General features: G+C 36.8%; 1 protein-coding gene across 3 annotated transcripts in view; it reads right to left on the reverse strand.

Moving 5' to 3' along the window:
• Positions 1-22,427, reverse strand: part of glg1a (golgi glycoprotein 1a) — a 45,232-nt gene extending 22,805 nt beyond the window's left edge. For 2 of the 3 annotated variants that reach the window (XM_055191850.2, XM_055191849.2), the window contains exons 1-9: positions 22,071-22,427; positions 9,923-9,952; positions 5,627-5,713; positions 5,242-5,457; positions 3,164-3,367; positions 3,008-3,079; positions 1,291-1,477; positions 989-1,200; positions 349-470 (exon numbers count right to left, since the gene is read on the reverse strand). In XM_055191850.2, the coding sequence (XP_055047825.2) occupies positions 349-470; positions 989-1,200; positions 1,291-1,477; positions 3,008-3,079; positions 3,164-3,367; positions 5,242-5,457; positions 5,627-5,713; positions 9,923-9,952; positions 22,071-22,376 (1,436 nt within the window). In that variant the 5' untranslated portion in view covers positions 22,377-22,427. The remainder of the gene's footprint in view (positions 1-348; positions 471-988; positions 1,201-1,290; positions 1,478-3,007; positions 3,080-3,163; positions 3,368-5,241; positions 5,458-5,626; positions 5,714-9,922; positions 9,953-22,070) is intronic. The other variant, XM_055191851.2, reaches the window with a different exon arrangement.
• Between the last annotated feature and the right edge of the window lie 993 nt (positions 22,428-23,420).

Consider the following 23,420-nt stretch of genomic DNA (forward strand, 5'->3'; position numbering starts at 1 on the left):
TAAAAAAAATCTTAAATAAAGATGCAATATCTTAAGAGCAAAATAAGTCTAGTTTATAAAAAAAAAATAAAAAATAAATGTAAGTGATTTTGTGAATAAAACAAGCAAAAAAAAATCTGCCAATGGCTTCATAAGCTTTGCATACACCTCGACAGCCCCCTCCCTATACATAACAAATGCCAAAGTAACCCCTGATTGTACGTATCAAATTTCTCTCTCTCACATTTGGAAGTGAGTGGACACCAATTATTTCGGACACATGTAGTCTCTACCATTTAAAGGCGGGGTGCATGATCTCTAAAAACCAATGTTGACAGCAACGACCAATAAAAAAAAAAAGTTACTTACATGGGGTCTCCGTTTCGGATGTGTTTGCAGGCGGTCTGTATGACGGATTCGCAGGCCTCGTTCAGAGCCCGGTCGATACGATAGTCTGCCCCGGGGTCTGTTTCCTGTATCAGTGTCTGGAGCTGATGGGATACAGAAAGTCAGAGCCATAATAAGCATCATTCATCATGACCACCGCTTTATTTAATATGAATGAAAACGGAGCTTCTTGCATTCATGAATGAAATGAATTCGACATCAGTTCATTAATTACAGGAGCTACGAGACACACTGAATGCTCCCAAATGTGCTCATCCGGGTGAAATAAAGGAAACTGTCTAGCAAGGAGTGCTAAAAATAACACATTATACACGAGTCATAAGTACAACAAGTTATAAGAAATGACACAAGGATGGGGTGAACCTGCCTACTGCCACAATATCAAATAAAAGTGCATTAAAATCACTGCAATTATTACAAGATATAAAATGAACCTATAGCCAAAAAAAGGTTGATGTCCAATAAAATGCTGACTAGTGACAAAAAACAGAACTCATTACACAGACAAATGGACCTAAGGAGTGGTAGTTGACAAAAACTCTGTAAAATGTATCCCGCAGCCCTATTAGTAAGAAACCAGCATGTGTACGTAAATACTCACAGCTTTCTGGCAGTGGCTTTCAAATATGCCCTTTTCCCGGGACACTCTCATGAGACAGTGGAGCGTTCGACCCTTGTGGTGAAGGCCAGAGCACTGGCTCTCGATCTCGCTTCTGCAATGCAGCACAATCTCTGGACTGAGGGAATAATCTTCCATCAACATCCGTCTGTAGTCTAACATCTCTCCCTGACATTCCCCGGTCACAGTTTGACCTGGAAAACAAAGCGTGAATGTGTTTTAACTACAAATTTTCCTGTAAAAGATTCCGTTTCGTTTAAAAGCATTCACACCGGCAGCTTTACCTCGGTGTACGGCTGTCTCCAGACACAGCAGGAGATAAGAAAGTTTCGCCTCCCGGGCACGCGGCATAGCCGAGTCCATGTTGCAACGGTATTTGCGCAAGTCTGGTTTGCAAGCTTTAGCCAGTGAATAGCTGACCTTATAGTCCTGAGCTATTAGCTTCTGGCGAGTGGAAAGGGCGTCCTTACACTGCGAATAAAACAACACACATTTATATAAAAAGGTGATTCAATTTAACTGGAACAGTGCACTGCAAAAAATAACTTTCTTGCTTAGTATTTTTGTCTTGTTTTCAGTAAAAAAATTCTTAAATTAAGATGTATTTTCTTGAGCAAAATGACATAGGAAAATAAGTCTAGATTTTAGACAAAAAATATAAACTAAGTAAATTAGTGCTTAAAACAAGCAAAAAAAAAAAAAAAATAATAATAATAATAATAATAATAATAATCTGTCAATTGAATAAGAAAAAAATTCTTGAAATATGTTTACTTCTTTCTTTTTTCATAAACACTTAATTCAAGCACAAATATGCTTAAATTTAGGGCTGTCACATGATTAAATAACCGTCTCATTGCCATTGTTTGACCTTATCGCGATGATTTCAGATCACCGCAATGATTGCATATCTCTCTAAAAAACACAAGGAGGAGCTGCAGTGCAACTTTCAGCAGTATGAATTGCAAAGTAAAACCAAAGAAGCAATTTCAAATTTAGGGATTTTTTTTTTCAGTTTTTGAAAGATATATTCATTTAATAATTACTTTTAAATATGTGTTCATAAACAAACAAATTTTTTTTTTAATGAGAATTATACGTCAAAGCCCTAAAACAGCCAATTAATCGTCACAATTTATAAGACAATTAACCGTCAGCCAAATTTCATAATTGTGACAGCCCTACTTAAATTGCAATATTCAACACCTAAAATGAAAATAATAGCCTAACAAGTCCACTCTGTAACTTACACTGCAAAAATTATTTTTAAGAAAAAAAATTATTTTTGTCTTGTTTTCAGTAAAAATATCTAAAAATTCTTAACTTTAGATGCTTTTTCTTGATGGGCAAAAAGACCCAAGAAAATAAGTCTAGTTTTTAGACCAAAAATATCAAATTTAAGTGATTTGTGCATAAAACAAGCAAAAAAATCTGCCAATGGGGTAAGCAAATTTTTTTTAAACATATTTCTTAAACACTAAATTTAATTTTTCTTGAAGAAAAAATTTGCTTACCCCATTGGCAGATTTTTTTGCTTGTTTTATGCACAAAATCACTTAAATTTAATATTATTGGTCTAAAAAAATAGACTTATTTTCTTATTTTGCTAATCAATAAAAAGCATCTTAATTTAAGAATTTTTAGATATTTCTACTGAAAACAAGCCAAAAATACTAAGTAAGAAAGGCATTTTTAGCAGTGTAGTGCTTATTACAGCAAGTCATTGCCCACTGTTTTGATTCTGAGGGACAAGATTTATATTTATTAAGTTGTTTTAAGCACAAATTCACTTAAATTTGATATGTTTTGTCTAAAAACTAGACAAATTTTCTTAGGTAATTTGCTCAGAAAATACATCTTGATTTAAGAATTTTTTGATATTATAAAGTCATTTTTTACTGTGAAAGTGCAAAAAATTAACTATGAGACGCCCTTAATTATTCCTGTGTGTCATACACAATCAGATAAATTAAAGATAAAAAGGAAAAAAAACATGCGTACTTTATCTGACATGCCCTCCTCAAACTTGTGGTTGAAGAGACATTTATAGACCTTGCCTTCTCCTGCCTGAGTCTAAAACACAAATAAAACAAGCCAAACATTAGCACATAAGATTGTCAGGGACTCAAGTATATGCGCAAGTGCGTTCCACGTCACATTTTCACAAAAGCGTTCACGGTCCTCCCGGCAGGCGAAGTAGAGGTGGCGGTCTAGGTGGAAGTCGTCGGAGGAAAGCTCGGCCACACGCATGATGGCCTTCTTGCACTCTTCTTTGATAACGTGGTGACCCGGCTGATCCTCGGCTTCGCTAACCAGTCCTTTCTCCAGACACGAGATCACCTCTCCTTGAGAATGGAGATCCTAGTGGGGGAGGGGTTAGAGAGATTAAAGTCCCAAGTAAGTATACTTTACTTTTTACAAGAGATGCACCAATATATCGGCCAATATTCGGTATCGGCCGAAAAAAACTATTTTTAACACTCAAGCGACTGTTTAACAACATCCAATAGACATGGCCGATATATTCTGTCAATCAAAATACAACAGGAAAATGCAATGATTCGAAATATAAAAATTTGATAGAAACTGTACAAACAATTAAAAGAAACATCAGTAGTTTACGGTTCAATATTAATAGTTAATAAATTAATAAATAACTATGAGAAAATGTAGTCTTCAGAATTTAGTTAATATAATCATTAAAGTATCGGTATCGGCCAATATCAGTACGAATAACGGCTATCGGTAGTGGTGCGCGGGGCAAAAACTCACGCGGGGTTAGCTGTAACACGGACTGTTTACATTGTTGCAAAAGATTGAGCATTTTGTTTTTCGTATATACGGAAAAACAAATGGAAAAAACAAAAACAAATGTTTTTTACAGTATATACGGACCCAAAAGACGATCTCCCGCAAATTATTTGAAATATATAATTTTTCCAGAGAGTTGTTGATGAACGAGCGTTCTGGTGGCATGTAAGTACATTTTTTCATCATATGTTTTTTTTCGGTTTCTAAGGCTACGTTTAGACGGAAACGATCCGAAAAGAAAAACGCAAAAGTGGCGTTGTGGGATCACTTTTTATTCCACGTTTATACAAGAGTTTTGAGGGGGAAATGCACTCCCGGCGCCTAGGTGGCAATGTGAAGCACTGACACACAACAACACCAAGTCCGTGCGCCTGCGTACAACCTTCTTTCTTGTTCTCCCAGGTCTCGTCCAAAGCCGTCTGGTTTGCCGCCGATGAATTGGCGCATCAACAATTTAATGGAGGTTATTAATGCACACTCTGATCAGTAATACTAGCTGTGAATATTTCGTACAACTGCTGGAAAGACTCTTGCATATTTATCAGAGCTGCTATGGCAACTTGAAGGTCCAACGTATGGAAATAAGTCTACATGTTTGTTGTTATTTTTCTGAACTGACGCATGCCTGTGAAGTAAACGGGTACGCAACAGAGCCACCGTGAGCAGACTTTTTATAAACAATATACACTTCAAGTATATAGACAAAATAGTATAGAAATATTCGCCTGCAAACTTAATTTTTAGCAAGTGTTACAACTAACCCCCTGCCTGTTACAATTAACCCCACCTAGGTCACGTTTGGTGTAACTGTCTAAGAATGGTAAGTACTAGAAACAAACTTCAAATGTTCATTTGTAGCAGAGATGTGCGTGTTGCTTGTGTAAAAATTAAACTCAAATATTATTGAATGATTGAGTCAAAACCAAAAAGCGTTAGGTTGTGCCTGCTCTCCCCTATCAGTGGAAAATGAAATAGTGGTGCATCTCTACTTTTTATGTGTAGTGTGTGTGAAGTAAATTTTGTCACTAGAATAAAAACCATAAGCAGTTTTCACAAGTGGGGCTTCCCCAAAGTATTTTTAAAGTTTTGGTTTCCGTTTATTAAAGCGCTCATGTAGTTGTGATCAGAAATGCTATGCAAGTGTAAAATGCAATATACGTGCAATGTTCGTGAAACGCTTTATGTATACCGTCGCATAATGCTTGGGACACAAAGAACCGGGCAAAAATTTTTTTAGGAAGATGTGGTACTGTACAACATACAAAAAATGCCCTAGTTATGAAGCAAAGACACAATAAACATTACATACTGTTTAAAGTAGCTGCCAACATGGCTACTGGTTGCATAGCAAAATACTATTCATCGCAAAAACGGCACAGTCCGATTGGCTGCTGTAAGTTTATACACGGAGTGCTCATGTTTACCTTTTCACCGGTGTTGACACTCCCACAGTGCAGTATGTTGATGTCATCTTCGCACTTGTTCATGAAGCCACAGATGAGGCGATAATCGCTGAAGATGATGGTGGTCATCTTTGTAATGTACTGGTTACACTGGTACTCTGAGATATTACTGCGGTGATCCACCAAACACGACACCAGGTAACCCTTCCCACGCTCCTCTGCCGCACACTCCTTAATCTAAATAAAAATAATCATGATCAAAATGGTGTAGCTTGACTTTGTGTACAGAGACTTTAAAACACCCGTTTCCTTATTTCTAAATATAAGTCTTAGAAAATGTTATAGAAATGATTTAATAGAAAGCAAGTAAATGAAACATGAGAGATGTGTGTAGATGTATACTCACCCCAGTGATGGTACTCTTGCAAACCTCACTGGCAACATTCTCAAACTTTGGATCTTTTGTCAAATTCAGCTTGTAGTTCCACAGCAACTAGAAATTATAACATTTTATTTGACAGAATCTACAAATGGACTCAATAAGGAATCATGTAATCGATTCAAATGTCTAATATAAATATATATATATATCTTGGAAAGGCGCTATATGTTTTATATTTAAAACACGTAAGAGTTTCTCAAATGTCTTGATTTTAAATGATATATGAAACTTGTAGTGCTGTATGCTTTCACGTTTCTCTCAGACACTTTAAAATGCTTTTACCAAGATGTTTGCTGCATTCACGCGTGTTACTATAGGATCGCGTCATCAAAGACCTCATTGTTCGGTAAACCGTATTTGGCCTTTTCACTTGTTTTTTGCTATTTTCGTCCGAATAATTTCGGTTGCCGAAAATTCGGTGAATCCCAAGTGGCATTACACAAATAATTAGGGGTGTGACGAGACACTTAATCCACGAGACGAGACACGAGATTGAGGGTTTCTTAAAAACTGTAAAAATATTGTCTCATCTCGTTCTCGTGAACCCAATGATAAAATAAAAGAAACTGAAATCATGTTATTTTTAAATGTTTTAACTAATCAAGGACTGGCCCTAACAATTATTTTGCTAAATGATAATGAAGTAATTTGCTATTTTTGGGTAATAAATATAGACCCAAGTGACCAGTAGCCTTTAAAATTACATAATAACGAAGATGCAATAATAATTGGTTCAAATAAGTATTAAAGTATTAAAACCAAGTTACATTAAACAACATTAACAAATATTACATTTGTGGTCTGTAAATAAAAAGCATTATGTATGTATTATAACAAATGCCTGCAGGGGGCGATAGAGGACTCGTCTCGCGGACGCTATCTTCACTTTCACTTTAGACAGAGAGAAACGCTTATTTTTAGCCAAACAATGTTTAAATCCATATTAATATTTAACAGATGTCCATTTCTTTACACTAAAAATGATACAGTCAGTGTCATTTTTGAGCAAGAACATCCATACATTAAATTATGTAAACTCTGTGTGAGGGTTTAATCTGCTGAGACTTCTGACACTGATCAACAGACAAACACAACGCTTCTCAGACTTCATACGAGTTCTCAAACGAACATTATTGGAAACCCAAACAAAAAAGCAAACGCAGTAAAAGACAAATATAATGCATGCACTGTAAAAGGTTCAGACAGCTGCATCCTCCGGAGGTCGCATAGGCAGGCTGCATACGTCATCAAGGTTTATTTCAGATCATTAACTGAGCATTACATTCGCAAGTCGTGAGCATATTACAACAATTTGCGATTAACTAAATAATTAGTAAACTTTATAATTGTTAATATATAGTCTTTATGAAGTAAATGCCGTTTAAAAATGCGACCTCTGAAGGATGCAATCTTTTATTTGAGAAACGGCTAGCATTTTACCTCCACAAGAAATCTTGCGAGACACATTTAATCTCGTCGCACGAGATCTCGTCACACCCCTACAAATAATTGTGTAAATATGTCTATTCAAGTCCAAGGAAACGTGAATGTTTGCACATCGGCTGATGACAATTTTGACAAACAGCATGTGAGTAACTAATAAATGACCTGAAACACATGCAAATAACAATGTAGCACTGGCCCGTGTGGGCAAAAGACAGTTTGCCACGAGCATTGTTCATGCTTGCCCAGGACCATTGGGCACTTCTTACAAGCCTTGCCTGAAGTAAAGCACGAACATAAAGGGGTGGTTTCCCGAACAGGGATTAGCTTAAACCAGGACTAGACCTTAGATTAATTAAGGAAAACAACTAGTTTTAACAAACATGCCTTACAAAAAAACAGTACTTGGGTGCATTTTGAGGCTAAACAAAGGCCACTGATGTATTTAAATATATATGTCAGTGCCATTGTTTTCAGTTTGGACAGCTCTTACATTTTTTTTTTAAGTCTAGGACTAGTCTAATCCCTGTCCGGGAAACTGCCCCAATGAATCAATTCTGGGATTTCCCGAATCAATATTGTTTTTTTTTAATTTAAGATCGATTAAAATCTGAAAATCTAGAATTTTTTACACAGCCTTAGGATCAAAACCCACAAGTATTTCTTTAGTTTTCAATGACTGGATCACAATTATCTGACATTTCTAATCACAGTATAGTCACTTTTGTGTGATTTACTGTTTTCTACATAAAATATTCCAACATAAATGTAAAGATCATTCTGTGAAAAATAACCTGATATCTTTAATATTGATTGAGTAAGATAAAGCCAAAGATTAAAATCAATGACTCCACACAGGAAAATCACCAGTGTTAAATCAACTCTACCAGTGTTAAATCAACACTATTCGGTGTTCATACAATCCACACCAAGATCGGTGTTAAAAAAGACTGGTGTTAAAAATATAACTCTGAATCAGTGTCAAAGTCAACGAGACAATGAAGTGATGATTAAGACTCAATGGTAAACACCTGCTGGCCATCCAAACCAACTACATTTTGGAAATGTTCCTGTCTCCACATCTCTACCTTGATGACTCGTTTTCTGGAGAAAATACTAAAATAACAAAGAAAGACAAATTATTAAATGCAATAAATGAATACTGTTGGGTGTATGCCTCCAAAAGCTTTCACGTTTGCCTCTCTATCAGCATCTCTGTTTGAGAATAAAAAGACAACTTGCTGAGTTATTTTCTAATTGGATAAGTTTAACTTCTAAACAGCTGTCAGAACAAAATACAAGTGCTCAACTATTCCAGCATCCATACGCGTGATTTAGTAGACAAATCTTCTTTCTGACGTGATGTCTCACAAGTCAAATAGACATTTATCACAAAATGTATCACATTAAATCTTAAGTTTGTGTTTGTTATGAGTTCATTTGAAGTCACCATTACTGTGATTAGTGATTCCTTTAGTTAGGCATTTGTCCCTTGATCTTCACAGTTCTAACTCTCCTCTTTTAACAATAGCAACAGTGTTTTAGTAAAACCACTTGCTCGTTGCTTCATGTAGAGGGAAAACCTTCCAGACCTTCTCAGTTTATTTTTGTTGTATTCTACTCTACAAATCATTGAAACATTTGATCACAAATTAATTATGAAGAAACAGGCATATGAAAAAGCTCTATGCAAATGACATTGCATTGAATGAGACTGCTGTAATGCTTTAGTGCGTTATTATTGTTGTTGTTGTTTTTTGCTTAAGAGAGACTTCATGATTTCTGAAACAAATCTCAACAATGGTGACAGTTAATGGTAAGAAAGTTGCAAAATTTTTGTCATGTTGCAATGCATGATGGGATTTATGAATGAGTTTTCTACAATCCTGGTACCCAGCATGCATTGCGGCATGACGTTTTGTTGTTGATTGTCACCATGATTGTGTTTTATAGGCTGATTGTTGATGTCTCAGTGTGTCTGACTTACATCACAGATTAGATTTGGGTAAACAATATTTAACTCTTCAGGGTTTGTGGACTTTCACAACACTGTTGGATTTCATGGGAGCTTCACAGAGTTGGCATAACATAAATTAAACACTTATATTTAGTGATTACTTTTTTATGATATCATTGAATCCCAAGACATATACTTTCATACTAATTAACATAGTATAAGTTATAGACTTCACTTCTCTCATCTTCCTCTGCTTTAACAGATGTGTTTTATAAACTGCCACAGTTAGCAGAAGAAAACTAACATCAAACTTCAAGACCCAACTACCCAACTAAACGAAACACTAGACGGATCAATGGTGACTTACTTTATTAACCAGATTTTCAGCAGTTCTTTAGAAGTTAAACCTATCATCCATGTAACTCTGCAAGCAAGTTGTAATTTTAGTTTTCAAACAGAGATGATGATATTGTTCATTTAACTATGGGGATTTCATCTATTGCATTTAATAATTTGGCTTTCTTCCTCATTTTAGTATTACTTTCTCCAGAAAAAGAGTCAACAAAAGAAACATTTTAAGACAGGAACAATTCCAAAATTGAGTTGATTTGACACGGAATGACCAGCAGGTGTTCACTATTAATGACTCAATCACTTCATTATCTTATTAACTTTAACACTGATTTAGTGTTTTTTTAACACCAATCTTGGTGTGGATTATATGAACACCAAGCAGTGTTAATTTAACACTGGGGATTTTGCTGTGCAATTGAGATTTTTGACTGGATTTCATAGACAAGATCACAAATAGTTTCTTGTGTTAAACTAGTTAGCAATGCAGTTAAAGTGTGAAGACTTACATGATTGCAGTCTGAGGTGATCTCAGTGCCCTAAAAAAAGAAAAGAAAAAACAATGATAATTTTTGATAATACATTTTTTTCATAAACACATCATTTGTAAGGTCTACCTCCCAAACCCAAATTTTCTTAATACAACTAAAGTCATAACTGTGCTGTGTAATAATAGCCTGGTTAAAACCAGACCATTCTCAGTAGTAAATGAATTATGGTCTGGCAAAGCTTCATAGACAAATTATTTCCAAAGGGGCGTCACCAACGGACGTCTCTCAAATGCCTCTTTGTCCATTTGGATAGACCTAAAACCAATCACAGCGATGAAGGAGATGACGTATGCAGAGCTATATCAGATCCAGTCGGTAAGACAGCGATAACTTTCTTTTTTAGATATGAAAGCTTTGAGTGTTGTTCTTTGCTTGGGTTTTAACAAAAAGAAGTTTAAATCGCTTAAAACAGACACGATAGCTGATTCGAACAAGTGATGTTACATGGCGGCATCCATCTTTGTAATGTACAAAATCTGCTTCACTGTCGCTGCGCCGTCGTCATCGTGTAAAGCCCACCCCCAAAATTTCTGATTGGTTACACGATTTCTCGGCATTATAAATGTGCATGAATGGCCTCTTTGCCAGAATACTTGCAGAGCAAATCTAAATTTGCCAGAAGTTGTCTGGGTTTTCCCAGGCTAGTGTAATAACTCATATGAGTCGAAATCCTATTTTGAAATCAGCGTTGTTGGAAAGAGGACCTAGTAACAGCGATTTATCAAGCAGCCCTTGTGTGAATGCACACACAGATTCTGGTAAGATCCTGGATGCATTTTCCGTAATGTCTGTGTGAAAAGGGCTTAATAATTACAATAACCATACTGTATTTTTGGATGAATGTGTTTGTTTTCAGATCTTAAATCTCATGTTTATGCTTTCATAGTCACCTGTCTTCACCAGGGACTTCTGGTATTCAAAAGATACAAATTAGTAGCACATAAAAGCAAATATTATTTTAAGCCTTTTCCTGCTGCTTTAACTCTCATCACATATATGACATCTAATATAATCTATGACTACGAGGTTAATACATTCAGCCTTTTATACAACACGTTTAATATAGGAAGTGTATTATAGTATTTAACAGACTTCAGGCCATTCAGATTATGGAGATTGAACAGAAAGAAGGGAAACAAAAACATGAATATAAATGAGTCACCAAGAAAGTTTTTTCTTTAAACTTTCAGTTCTTGGTAGCGTCACAATAAACACCAAACAATACATTTAACTGGTTGGTGGATGTATATTAAAAGGTCTGTATAGAGCAGTAGAGTTTCATTTTTAGGAAGATGTTGGTCAGATTTCTACTGAAGAAACAGATACAACTAATACAACTAATGAACTGGTTGTGTTTATTTCACTTTTATCTTTGTATGATTTGACATCATGACTGTTTCTTTCACACAACTGTGCTATATAGAAAAAAGTGAAAGGTTATGTCTTCCTATGTGACTATCAGTAATGGCACTCCAGCTATGCTCAACATGTCAATTTTGCAAGAAAGCTATGGCAGCTGTCAGCGTTTGTACATTTAATGATGGCTGTGTTGTTTATGACTTGGAAAAAAACAAGAAACACATTGGATTGTTCTCACATGACAACTTTAAGACGATACTTTTTTTAAAGAGCACCTATTATTTGATTCGCGATTTTTACATTTCCTTTGGCGTGTAAGTGTGTATTAGTACATGTTAATGCTTTGCAAAGGTACAAATCCCAAAGTAAATGATGACGCGAGTTATTGCCTCAAACGTAAATCTCTTTACTTGGACTACAACGAACACACGGATTGTAGGCAACAGTTTACTAAGGTAGTGAAGACGATATTAATATTAGTTGTGCCGATAGACAATATATTGTGTATCGACGATCGTCAAGCATGTCGCTGTTAGCGGGCTTTCACGTCGATAGTTGCCGATAGTTAGGGGTGCACCGAAATTTCGGTGGCCGAAAATTTCGGCCGAAAATGGCATTATCGGTTTCGGGCCGAAATAAAAAATCCAGCCGAAAATGTAAACCGAAAATGAATGTCAACCGCGCCCCTTTCATCTGTGCGCTAGCGCTTCACTCAGCCTCACGGTGATCAGTCGTCTCCCACCCCTCCCCTTCGTGCTCAAGCAGGTTTCACTCAGGGTCCAGCTGTTTGCACGCGTCTGCAAAGATTGAGAATGTCTTGATGTGTAAACTTTAGAGAGAGTCGCGCTATGTGTCTCTTACTGTAATCCATTAACGTACATTTGGCGAATAAAGCAATGAAACACAACGTAACGTTTTTATGTGGAGCGACTGTTGCGCTGTTTGGGATTCACCATCAGTCTCTGTATATGCATGCGCTTAAGTGCCCTTAAAGCCGAAAGTATACTAGGGACGTCCGCGTATGCGCGCCATCATTTTCGTCATCAGGAGGGTCCGCGGCCGGCTGCGCTGACCGTCCGCGTGCAGCCCAAAATTTGAGACCGCACGGACAGTGCGCGTACAGTCCGCGTACAACATCGCATGCGCGTGAAAATATTTAGACAGGACACTCCACTACAAACAATTATACAAAGGAAATAGACAGCATTTGCACACATACTATCGTTTTTCTTCTTTAATTTTATTTCATCCATAAACAGAAAGCTGCGGAGCATGTTTGTTACCATATTGTTTGATTCCTGTTCTTTGTTGTCTTCTTGTTTGTTCTAAACTGTGTTTGCAATGGTGGATCGGTTTCTTTTCTTCACCTATCCTAATGTTTTAATGTAATGTAAATGTCTCCAAATCAGTGCTGCACTAGAGTAATAATTTGAATAGAGACGCGTTTAAAAAAAAACAAGCAAACATAAATTCTCTCTGTTATTGACAGGGCACATATAAACAAAATTCTCTCCACAGTATTCTTTTTCTAATAAAAACATTTGTTTATGTCTGTATAGATTACAGTCAGATTAACCTACTGAAGTCTGTGTCCTTAATGTTGATCAAACAACCCATGACAAAGAGACAAATAGCTCTAAAAAATAATAATATATATATAATTTATTGTGTTATGATTAATTTAATTTGATTTCTGTACCTAATGCTAATTTCAGACCTTATTAATGTACAACTTTGTTCTCTTTTATAAATGTTTGCAATTTCTTTATTGTTTATAAGATTTATCCCACCTGCTTTTTGCTGATCCGAAAAATAATCTGATCTGTGCCTCAAAAACTGTAATGTGATCCGAACTGTGAGTTTTTTTTTATCCGTCACACACCCCTAGTAAAGTTAGCACACAGTGATAGCCATAAATGCAATTGTACTAATAATTGGCATAATAATTTATTTCGGTGTTTCGTTTCGGTTTTTCGGCCTTGGTTTCCTTTTTTCGGTTTTCGGTTTCGGCCAAGAATTTTCATTTCGGTGCATCACTACCGATAGTTATTAGGGGTCAAGCCCCGAAGGGGCGAAGACCCCTATTGTATTTGTTAGTTTTCTTTTTATAATAATTATTATTATTAGTTATTCTTCTTCCGCCATTGCGGTCTATGGCAGCCCATAGAACCGTACGTAGGAAAGTTATGAAATTTGGCATACTGATAAAGGACACTCCAATGTGTCCCCACAGCAAATTTGGAGTCTCTATGTCTAACCCACTAGCGCCACCAACAGTCCAAAGTTGCACTTATGTTTTTGCTTATAACTTTTGATCTGTAAGCCCTAGAAACAAAATTGCTTCATCTGATTCCTTGGCTCAAGACGATTCGATTGGACCCTATGACGTCATTTTCCGTCATGAAATTTTTCCGCCATTTTTAATTATTTGTAAAACCTACTTTTGCAAACTCGTCCTAGAGCTTTTCCCCGATTGCCACGAAAATTGGTATGTATCATCTTGAGACACTCCTGGCAAAAAGTTATCAAAAGAATTTCGATACAGGAATCCGTTGTCGTATACCACCTTAACGAATTTTACGTAGAGCGCAAAAAAACAGATTTTAGGTTGTATCTTCGTCAAACTTAGGCCTATTGACACTATACTTGGTACTTGTGATGCCAGTCAGGAACCGAGGGTGCATGCACAGTTTCGTCGCAGCGCCACCTAGTGGTCAGACTTATGCTTTACACGCCTATAACTTTGGCTCCCATTGACGTATTTTCACGGGATTTGTTTCTTTGGAGTTCTGAATAGTTGCCAAGTCCATCGATGCCAAACATGCCAGAATTCGCCTTACAGTTAACCCTGCGCAGCAAAATAGCGCTTAAAAAACACGTGTGAATATCTCCGCGAGCGTTTTTCCGATCGACTCGAAAACACCATAGGAAGAAACTAACCTTACCTTCTGAACAAAAAGTTCTATTGACGTTTTATTAAAATTTTCATCAGAAATGGCCGAAAATTGCAAAAAACGAAAAATTACCTTCAAATTTTGTGTTTTTTACACATAAATTGTTGTAACTTTGTAACGAAAAGAGATTTTTTTCACCAGATTTGATACGCTGATGCATGAGCACATTCTGAGGCTACACAAAAAAAATTGTATTCTTGCACCACTAGATGGCCTTATAATTGAACAAAACCTTTGATAACAAGCCAGCCTTATGGTCATACAACTGTTTCTTAACTTAACTAAAGTGTATAGTCATAAAACTAGCTAGATGTAACACAAATCATGACCTGATGTTGCATGCACAATTTTGTCTTTGCGCCACCTACTGGTTTTGAGATAGAATATGGTATTTTTGCCTAAAACTACTGCAACAACACATCTAAAACCATGAGTCATCATGGATTATTCATTTCATGGCTTTGACTATAATTACTGGATGTTGCCAATTAACTCCCTAGCAACCATTGAGAATACCTTATCAACCGTTTTTGCAAAAGCAATATCTCTGCATCAGAACATTGTAGAGACACGGGGATGGTCTCTTTTGAGTAATTAAACTTGTTATAACATGATGTGACCCATGTTTTGCCACTGCAAACACCACTCACATGTCCTTCAGTGCTCTAATGTTCCATGATTGTCAATAACAGAAGGACGATTGCAGTAGACAAGAACTTAGATTATTTTTGTTGATAACTTTTTTGTTTTTTCATCTAAAATTATTAGATTTACCTAGGTTCTTCAATCTGCTTATCCAATCTCAATTTTACATCCTTTTGTGCCCTTTTCAGCTTGACCCCGGCATTGCTGCTTGCAGCTATATTTATTATTATCATCATAGTTTCACAATAGCATGCGCATTGCATGCTTTTCATAGCATGAGAGGGTTTGTGGGCTTTACTTTGCGTGAGAAAGCTTGAAATGCACCTGGATTGCTTCTCGCACGCACCTGGACTTAAAAGAAAAGTTCGATATTTTACACTTAAAGTCCTGTTTTCAGATTGTTTATGATAAAATAAAATGGTTTTGACTGAAATTTGGACATATCATGCTGGTCCGAGAATTTTTGGGTGTTTCTTGTATCACCTCCCACCTCTATAATGGGTTTATAGGTGCACAGGAACAATCCTTCCTAAAGCTTGGAATACACTGCAGGATTTTTGTCCTCTTATAAGATCATTACCTTATCACACTGTGCGACATGTATCGTTTAAACTCGGATACGAGAGGCATGTAGACTGTACGATGATGACATGGAAGCTTCGGTGGCAGCGTCACACGTTGCGCAACGTCACCAGCATGCGCTTGTGGTAAACAAATACCGGCGCGCAGGTCATAGCAGCAAACACACTGTGCGGTGATCATGCCAAATTTCTGACACTGTCAGAAACTATCGTAGGCTATGATTCGGACTCTTCCTCACACATGAGCTTGTAATACGTGCAGCACTGCCATCTCGGTTGTTAGGCATGCAGAGGGTTAAAACCAGTGAGTGTGTTGTTCCCACACAGCAAAATCTGGAACCTCAGAATAACTCTATAAGAGTTAATTTCAACACTTTAAAAGTGTCTCATGGGGTCCACTCCCAATAGAGTTATTTTAACACTTTTGAAAGTGTTGGCACATTGACTCTTTTAAAGTGTTAGCAATTGACACTATACAGAGTTAAAAATCTAAGTATAAATTGACACTAAGCAGTGTTAAATATTTTTATTTGTAAAAAATGAACTCCCTCGGTGTAATTTGTTAACTCCAATGTAGTGTTATTTTTTATACTATGGTGTTAATATGGTAAATGTAAAGACAGAAACATATTACGGTACTTTTGGGACAAAAAACTTTATTTTTAAACAGTTTTTTTTAATGTAACAATACAGCAGTATAATCGATCATTATCATTATAAAACTGTTAAGGATTTTTTTAAATGTCATCTGATCAACATTTATTTATGACAGAAAAATTGTCCTCAATGTATCATGCATTTAAGTGTTCATTAAATTAACATATTAATATCCGAGACAACTAAAAGCACAATGTATAACAATAGTACAGATATTAATAAATACAGTTTATGGGATACTTCAGTTCATACAAACAAGTTTGACTTCATTTTAATCCAAAATCCATGTTGGTCTTCACATAATAACAGCAGAATATGATGAACCAGTAGCTGTAAGGAGGTGATATGATCCTCAGTCAGACCTTCAGACTGGATATTGAACGTTTCTGTTAATAAAACAAAATTTAAAGGGGAAAATGTATTATTAAAAAACAATATTTAAGTATAACATTGCAGAAACTAATATTTACAGAATGCATTACAGAATTTACATACAGAACACATTACAAAATACTTTGAAAATAGTTATACATTTATGTTTTGCACAAAATACTCACTTTGTTATAAAATTGCTCTTCATCTTAAGAAATTTTCATGTAGGCCAATTTCTGTGCTCCTCCAAAGTCCCCAAAGTGAATCTCCTGCACACATTAATGGATTAAAAATTTTTTTTTTAAACTAAAACAGCATATAAAGCAAAAAACAACAAAAAACTCCCCAAAACATTATGAGTATGAATTGCTCCATCTGAGACTAAGACCTAAACTCAACTGCAGCATTCATATAATGACAATAACACATCACTCTTAATGTTAAACTTCATACTAACAGCAATATAAAACATAACACCTAAAAACTCTCAAATGTTATTGATCAAAATTGTATTTATTGAACATTTACTTACCATTTACAGTGAAAGAGATCACCTTCTGCCTGAACTGCATCATCCAAAAACACGGTTCAGTGTGTGCTGTAAAAAGTGGGAGGTCTTCTGTATTTAACACCCTAGGAGTTAACAAACTCCACTAACAAAACACTGTAGGAGTTGATTATTTTAAAAAGTGGTAACACTCTGTTTTGACACCAACTCTTAATTTTTATAGAGTTAAATAAAATAGTTTTAACTCAATCCAGTGTTAAATTAACTCTGAACTCTTTATATTTCCATTAACACCGTAATTTTAACTCTGCTACATTTGCTGTGCACTCCCTGGCACGGTGGAAATATCAGAGCGTATGGGCTTAAAGACGCGCTCTAATTAATGACATCAGTTTTAAGAATGTTGCGGCCATGAAAGTGTTGCCCTTAGAGTAAGTCAGCTTCTTTTTTGTCCACCAATCAAGTGACTTGTCATAAATGAGTAGAAAATGAACAAATAAATACACGAGGGGACCATTGCCCCGCCTCCCCCATACTATCGTGTATCGGCGATGGGGCATATCGCCCAACATTAATATAAAATCCTGTCAGTATTGCATTGAGAGCTGATCTTTTCAAATATTGTAAGTATCGCCACATTTACGACTGACGTCAGAGGTATTCAGGCCAATCACAACATTCTGGTTAGTTGGCCAATCGGAGGACACTGCGCTTTTCAGAACGATGAGCTTTGTACAAAATCAATGCGCTTAAGGGAGGCAGGGCATAGAGGATCAACAATAATGTACGATATGTGAAAAAGAATGTTTTTTTTTTACCAAAAACCACGCAAACACATTGTATTACACCAAATATTCAAAATTATTTTAAGCTACATAACAGGTGCTCTTTAACATCTGAAATATTTCAACACCTGAACAACTAGAAAAACAACTTCTGAAAATTTTGCTAAAACATCTCAGCGGTAGGGACTACATTTAACCAAAGGTAAGAATTTATGATCCATTAATGCTATCAGTAAAAAAAAAAATTGTTAACGCACGGTGTGTGTCGACAAGTGCCTACAGACATTGCGTCACTTTTCTATCCTTAATTTGTGAATGTCCTGTAAAATGACGCACCGGCAACTGTATTTTTACTCAATGACAATTTGATATAAATCGGTTAGTGTTTGGTTAACAGGCTGCGACTGTCGGTCAGAAAAATGAACTGAAATTAACATCCCTAATCAGCGCCATCCGCACAATTAGTCATGTCATCATGGAAAGTTTTTTTTAACCAGATTATTGTGAGAACTATTCCTTTTAGACTGCATCGATTCATCAAAGCCAACTCTTTCTTTAACTGTTAACTTCGAAGGTTAACCATTACCTTTGCTTTGCCTAAAAAACAGGGGCTACATTTTAACAAACAACATTTTGCTCCACTATAATAAATTGCTTTTCGTGAGCGCACACAAATTTTAACTTACCAGCGTGGGGAGATGAGGAGTGCGATCAACAAATAACAGTTGATAACTTGATACCGATTTCTATTTGAACAGCTGAGCACAAGCCCAGACAAGGAAGCATCATCAGCACATCAAAGAAGTGTTAACAGCTCACCGTAAATTTCAAGCATGGCATTCTCCAGTCCCATTGAGCAAAAGCCCTTGATAAGGGTCACAACGTTACTAAAAATGGCTCACAAATCCAGTCTGAGACACAGCGATCCGTTTCAGCTCTGATTGGCCTCCACATCTTATTCAGTCTAAAAGTAACTGTGCACGTTTGTGTGTGAATTTTAACTTGGTAATATGGAGGGCAATGGTGCTTCAGTTTTACTGAAAATACTTTACAAGACCATTAAACTACATTACAAAGTTCACAGCTGCTCATAACATTTTAAATACTGACAAAAAGTCCCTTCACATACATACATAAACTTTATATATGTGACACAGCAAGGCAATTCTCTATACATAGCACCTTAAAGGGTAGTTCACCCAAAAATAGGGGTGGGCGATAAATTGCCTGCGATTCTCATGCGCGTCTCATCAGTAAAGCCGGTTAGTGATTAGTAATAAATCGCAATCACCTGCTTTCAGGTGGAGCGGCATTTACTACACAAAGCTGCATTTCACAGAGAAGCTAGGCAAAATCACATTCATAATCATGGACAAATCACCTCCGATAATGTATGCAATTTTGCCGAACTTCTCAGTGAAATGTCAAGCAGGAGCACCACTATATTCCATGATAGAAAAAAAAACACTATGCAAGTCATAGCGCTCAAAAATGCTTTGGTTACAAACATTGCTCAAAATATCTTTCTTTGTGATGTGAACAAAGAAATACATTCGCATACATGCAATAAAATGGACTATACTCCAAGCTTTATCGTTACGACAGCCTTTGCCGTGACATCATCGCAAACAAAAGTTCAACATGGGAGCATATCAAGTTTATATAACAGAAAATACACATGTTTGGAGTTTATACATGGACTGTAAAAAAAGATGGATGACGCAACGCCGCTTCCTTCCATTGTAATAAACTGAACATAAAATGTCCAACAATGGGCGGCGGACATGTTCACTCCCAATTCAACCACGCCGCTTTAACGTCTCATTTGACGGGCTTGCTAAAATATGGTAAGTTAAATACAACTAATTTTATCAGTGTGAAATAACACAAAAATCAAAAATTAAAAGTTAATTATATCTTTAATCTTCCCGCTCACAGAAGTTGTCAATCACAAATGTCAATCTTAACGGCACGCCCCGTTTCAATAGAAACTTATAAAAATTTACAAATGAACATTCACTCACCTAAAGGATTATTAGGAACACCATACTAATACTGTGTTTGACCCCCTTTCACCTTCAGAACTGCCTTAATTTTACGTGGCATTGATTCAACAAGGTGCTGAAAGCATTCTTTAGAAATGTTGGCCCATATTGATATGATAGCATCTTGCAGTTGATGGAGATTTGTGGGATGCACATCCAGGGCACAAAGCTCCAGTTCCACCACATCCCAAAGATGCTCTATTGGGTTGAGATCTGGTGACTGTGGGGGCAATTTTAGTACAGTGAACTCATTGTCATGTTCAAGAAACCAATTTAAAATGATTCAAGCTTTGTGACATGGTGCATAGGATGGGTCAGAGGATGGGTACATGGTGGTCATAAAGGGATGGACACGGTCAGAAACAATGCTCAGGTAGGCCGTGGCATTTAAATGATGCCCAATTGGCACTAACGGGCCTAAAATGTGCCAAGAAAACATCCCCCACCCCATTACACCATTGCATTAATGAGAAATTGAACAGGTGTTCCTAATAATCCTTTAGGTGAGTGTATATCAGCGCGATAAGAACTACATCAAAGGACCAAAACCATCTTTTGGAAATTTTTAAGTGTAACTTCTTATATTTTGACCCGAGTCACGTTCGTTCGAGTTCACACAACAAAACAAAGATGACAACATCACTTGATTGGCTCGACGGCGCATGAGAATAAGCTAATCTTGCATTTAGCAATGACGCTAGTAGTGACGATTCTCCCTGACCAATCAGTGATCTACAATGTTTACCTGTTACGTTTTAGTATCAGTGCAGCTCGCTTGGAACCTCAACCAAGGAGGTACTAAAACAAACAAACAAAAAAAAAGGATCAGGTACTAAATACTGTACACCGTGGAACCCCCCTCCCCAAAAGTGAGCTGTACCGGCTCGTACTATCAAATGGAAAAGCGCAATAATAGAGCAGCTTCAACTAAATCAAATATCCACACAAACAGCCTCCAAGGTTGATAAACAGCCACTTACCCAAAATCACTGTTAGCATGAAACCAGCTTTACCTTCCGGGTGTTCAACTATTTAATGTACAAACACAACACTAAGCTTATTATTAACGTATGTTATGTAAGGAATAGATTACAAAGGAAATGTTTGGACTGTAATTGGTAACTATAGACAAATAATCTCGTATTACACATCAGACAAGTTCAAACACCGCGGGCGAGCAAATTACTATATAGACATCACATTGTGCCCATTCTGTAATCATGCAATGGATTAAAAAATCTGTGCCGTTTTAATCAAACAATGGGCGAACCTAGATAAGCAAATAATAATTTGGGAATAAAGGAATATAATGATAACAGATGTCGTCATATACTGAAATTATGATGTGTGTTTATTTTGGTTTCCACTAAATAAAATCATAGTTGTTGTCTCTTATAAACATCTTTTTACTTCAGAAGACAACCAACTGGGTTCATTTGAATTACTTTAATGATGGATGTATGCAATTTGTGCAGCTTAACCATTAACCATATAGAAAGATAACACAATGAAATTAAAATATAAAATTATTCAAATACGAATAACTGTAGAAAGAAAGTCACATATTACTATTTGATTATTAGGCCTCAAAATCTCTATAAACCAATCTGAACGTATAAGGTTTGTTGGATTTGCAGAAGTACGAGTCATAAAAATGAATGAAAGTATTGCCAAGTGTTGGCTATTTGGCCATTTTGAAACACGTCGAAAAGTGCATGTGACGTCACGAAGTACCGAAGCGTGCGTGTGATGTCACAGGACAGCCAGTGAGCTCAGCTGACTCAGAGCATGTTCGTCTCGCCCCAAAATGCTGTCTATGTAGGCGACTCGATAGTGTTTGAAACACGGTCATAAAATATTGGGTTTTCCGTGCATACTATACTTTTATAACCGCCAGTATCTGATTCAAATCCTCGCAATGGCTGCATATGTGCTGCTAGCTGCGCCTCGAGGCCTTTCTTGTTATATATTTGGAAAACAGACGTAGCTTGAGATCGTCTCACATCATTTATACATGTGCCAGTACCTATATTATCTATAGCATTTACAGCATGACATCACTGAATGCACGAGCACACAGCAAATCCTGTTGTTACTGCAGCAGACAATCCAAACTCATGATCATTCTCTTCTGCTCCATAACTGGCGTCAATATTAAAGAAACTTTAAACAAAAAAAAGACACTGCCGTGTTTTCTTACATCTTTGCGGTCCTGCAGGCACTCCAGCACAGCGAGGTTGTTGCTCCATGAGTGTTTAGGGCAGATCCGGCTCACGTCCTCCTGACAGGCCGCCTCCTCAGCGAGCTTCCAGGCATTGCCGCGCCGGACCACGGAGGCCCCATCCGCCGCCGCTGCCTTCCCCACTTCTGCTTGGTTTTTGCCTCGCTCGACATTATCCACATTTTCGTTGCCTGCGTTTAGTGATTTGGCTCCATGAGCGCAACAGATCCAGCCGGAGATGAATATCAACAGCAGGACTCGCTGCACACGTCTACACGCCGCCATCTTCGCTTGGCGAAATTGCGAATCCTACTACGGCGTAGGCGTGGTTTCTGACTATGCATTAGCGCCGCTTACGCAGTTTCGTAAACTTACGAAGGCGTTGGAACACGTGATCTCATTAATATTCATTAGCTAAATCCTCCTCCATAGTATGATTCGTTACTTAGCACTTGTGCTGGGTTTTACGGTAGCACGACGCCGTAGTGATCGGGCTCAACCATGGGCCACGTAGACTAAAGCATATAGATCACTAGATCAAATATGTACGAATAGAATAAACAAAGCAATTAGCATAAAAGAGAGAAGCTCTGTAAGTGGGCGGGGTTTGGCAGCCCGGACGTTGTCTTTTATTGCTCACGAGAAACGGGTCCACATAATTATTTATATTAGTTTAATTCATGCGTCAATTTAAAGAGGACATATCATGAAAATCTGACTTTTTCCATGTTTAAGTGCTATAACTTTTAGTGCAGAGATCAGCTCATTTGCATTTTAAGCGACACACCCCAACACAGCAAATTTTTGCACACACCTGCAAACTGGCAATTTTAACATGTTATGGTAAATATCTATATGATACTTTGAGCTAAAACTTCACATACGTACTCCAGGGACACCAAAGATTTATTTTACGTCTTAAAAATATCTTGTAAAATTTCCCAATTAATTAAATTGTGTAAATCATCTATATCGTTGCTTACGTATACTGGGACCGTCACGTGGTATCAGTAACTTTTTTAACCACAGGTACTTTTCAAGATTAACCACAGCTTACTGTATAATGGATTTGAAAAATTATTTACAATGGTTTCTTGGCTGTATGTCTAGAAGTCATGAACCAAATTGTGATATTAACCTATTTAAATAATTATGGTTTAAGTAGTTCAAATGATAAAGAAGTTTAAATGCGTATAACTTAGTGTAAATTGCGCTCCCTAGAGGAAGAGCCAGCAATTCACATTTGGCACAATGTCATAATAATATATAATAACCTCTTGGGCTTTTCATAGATACATATTCAGTTCACAAATTGTGTCATAAATCAGT

This window comes from Misgurnus anguillicaudatus, chromosome 6 (genome assembly GCF_027580225.2).
Source record: "Misgurnus anguillicaudatus chromosome 6, ASM2758022v2, whole genome shotgun sequence".
In the NCBI taxonomy this organism is placed as follows: domain Eukaryota; kingdom Metazoa; phylum Chordata; class Actinopteri; order Cypriniformes; family Cobitidae; genus Misgurnus; species Misgurnus anguillicaudatus.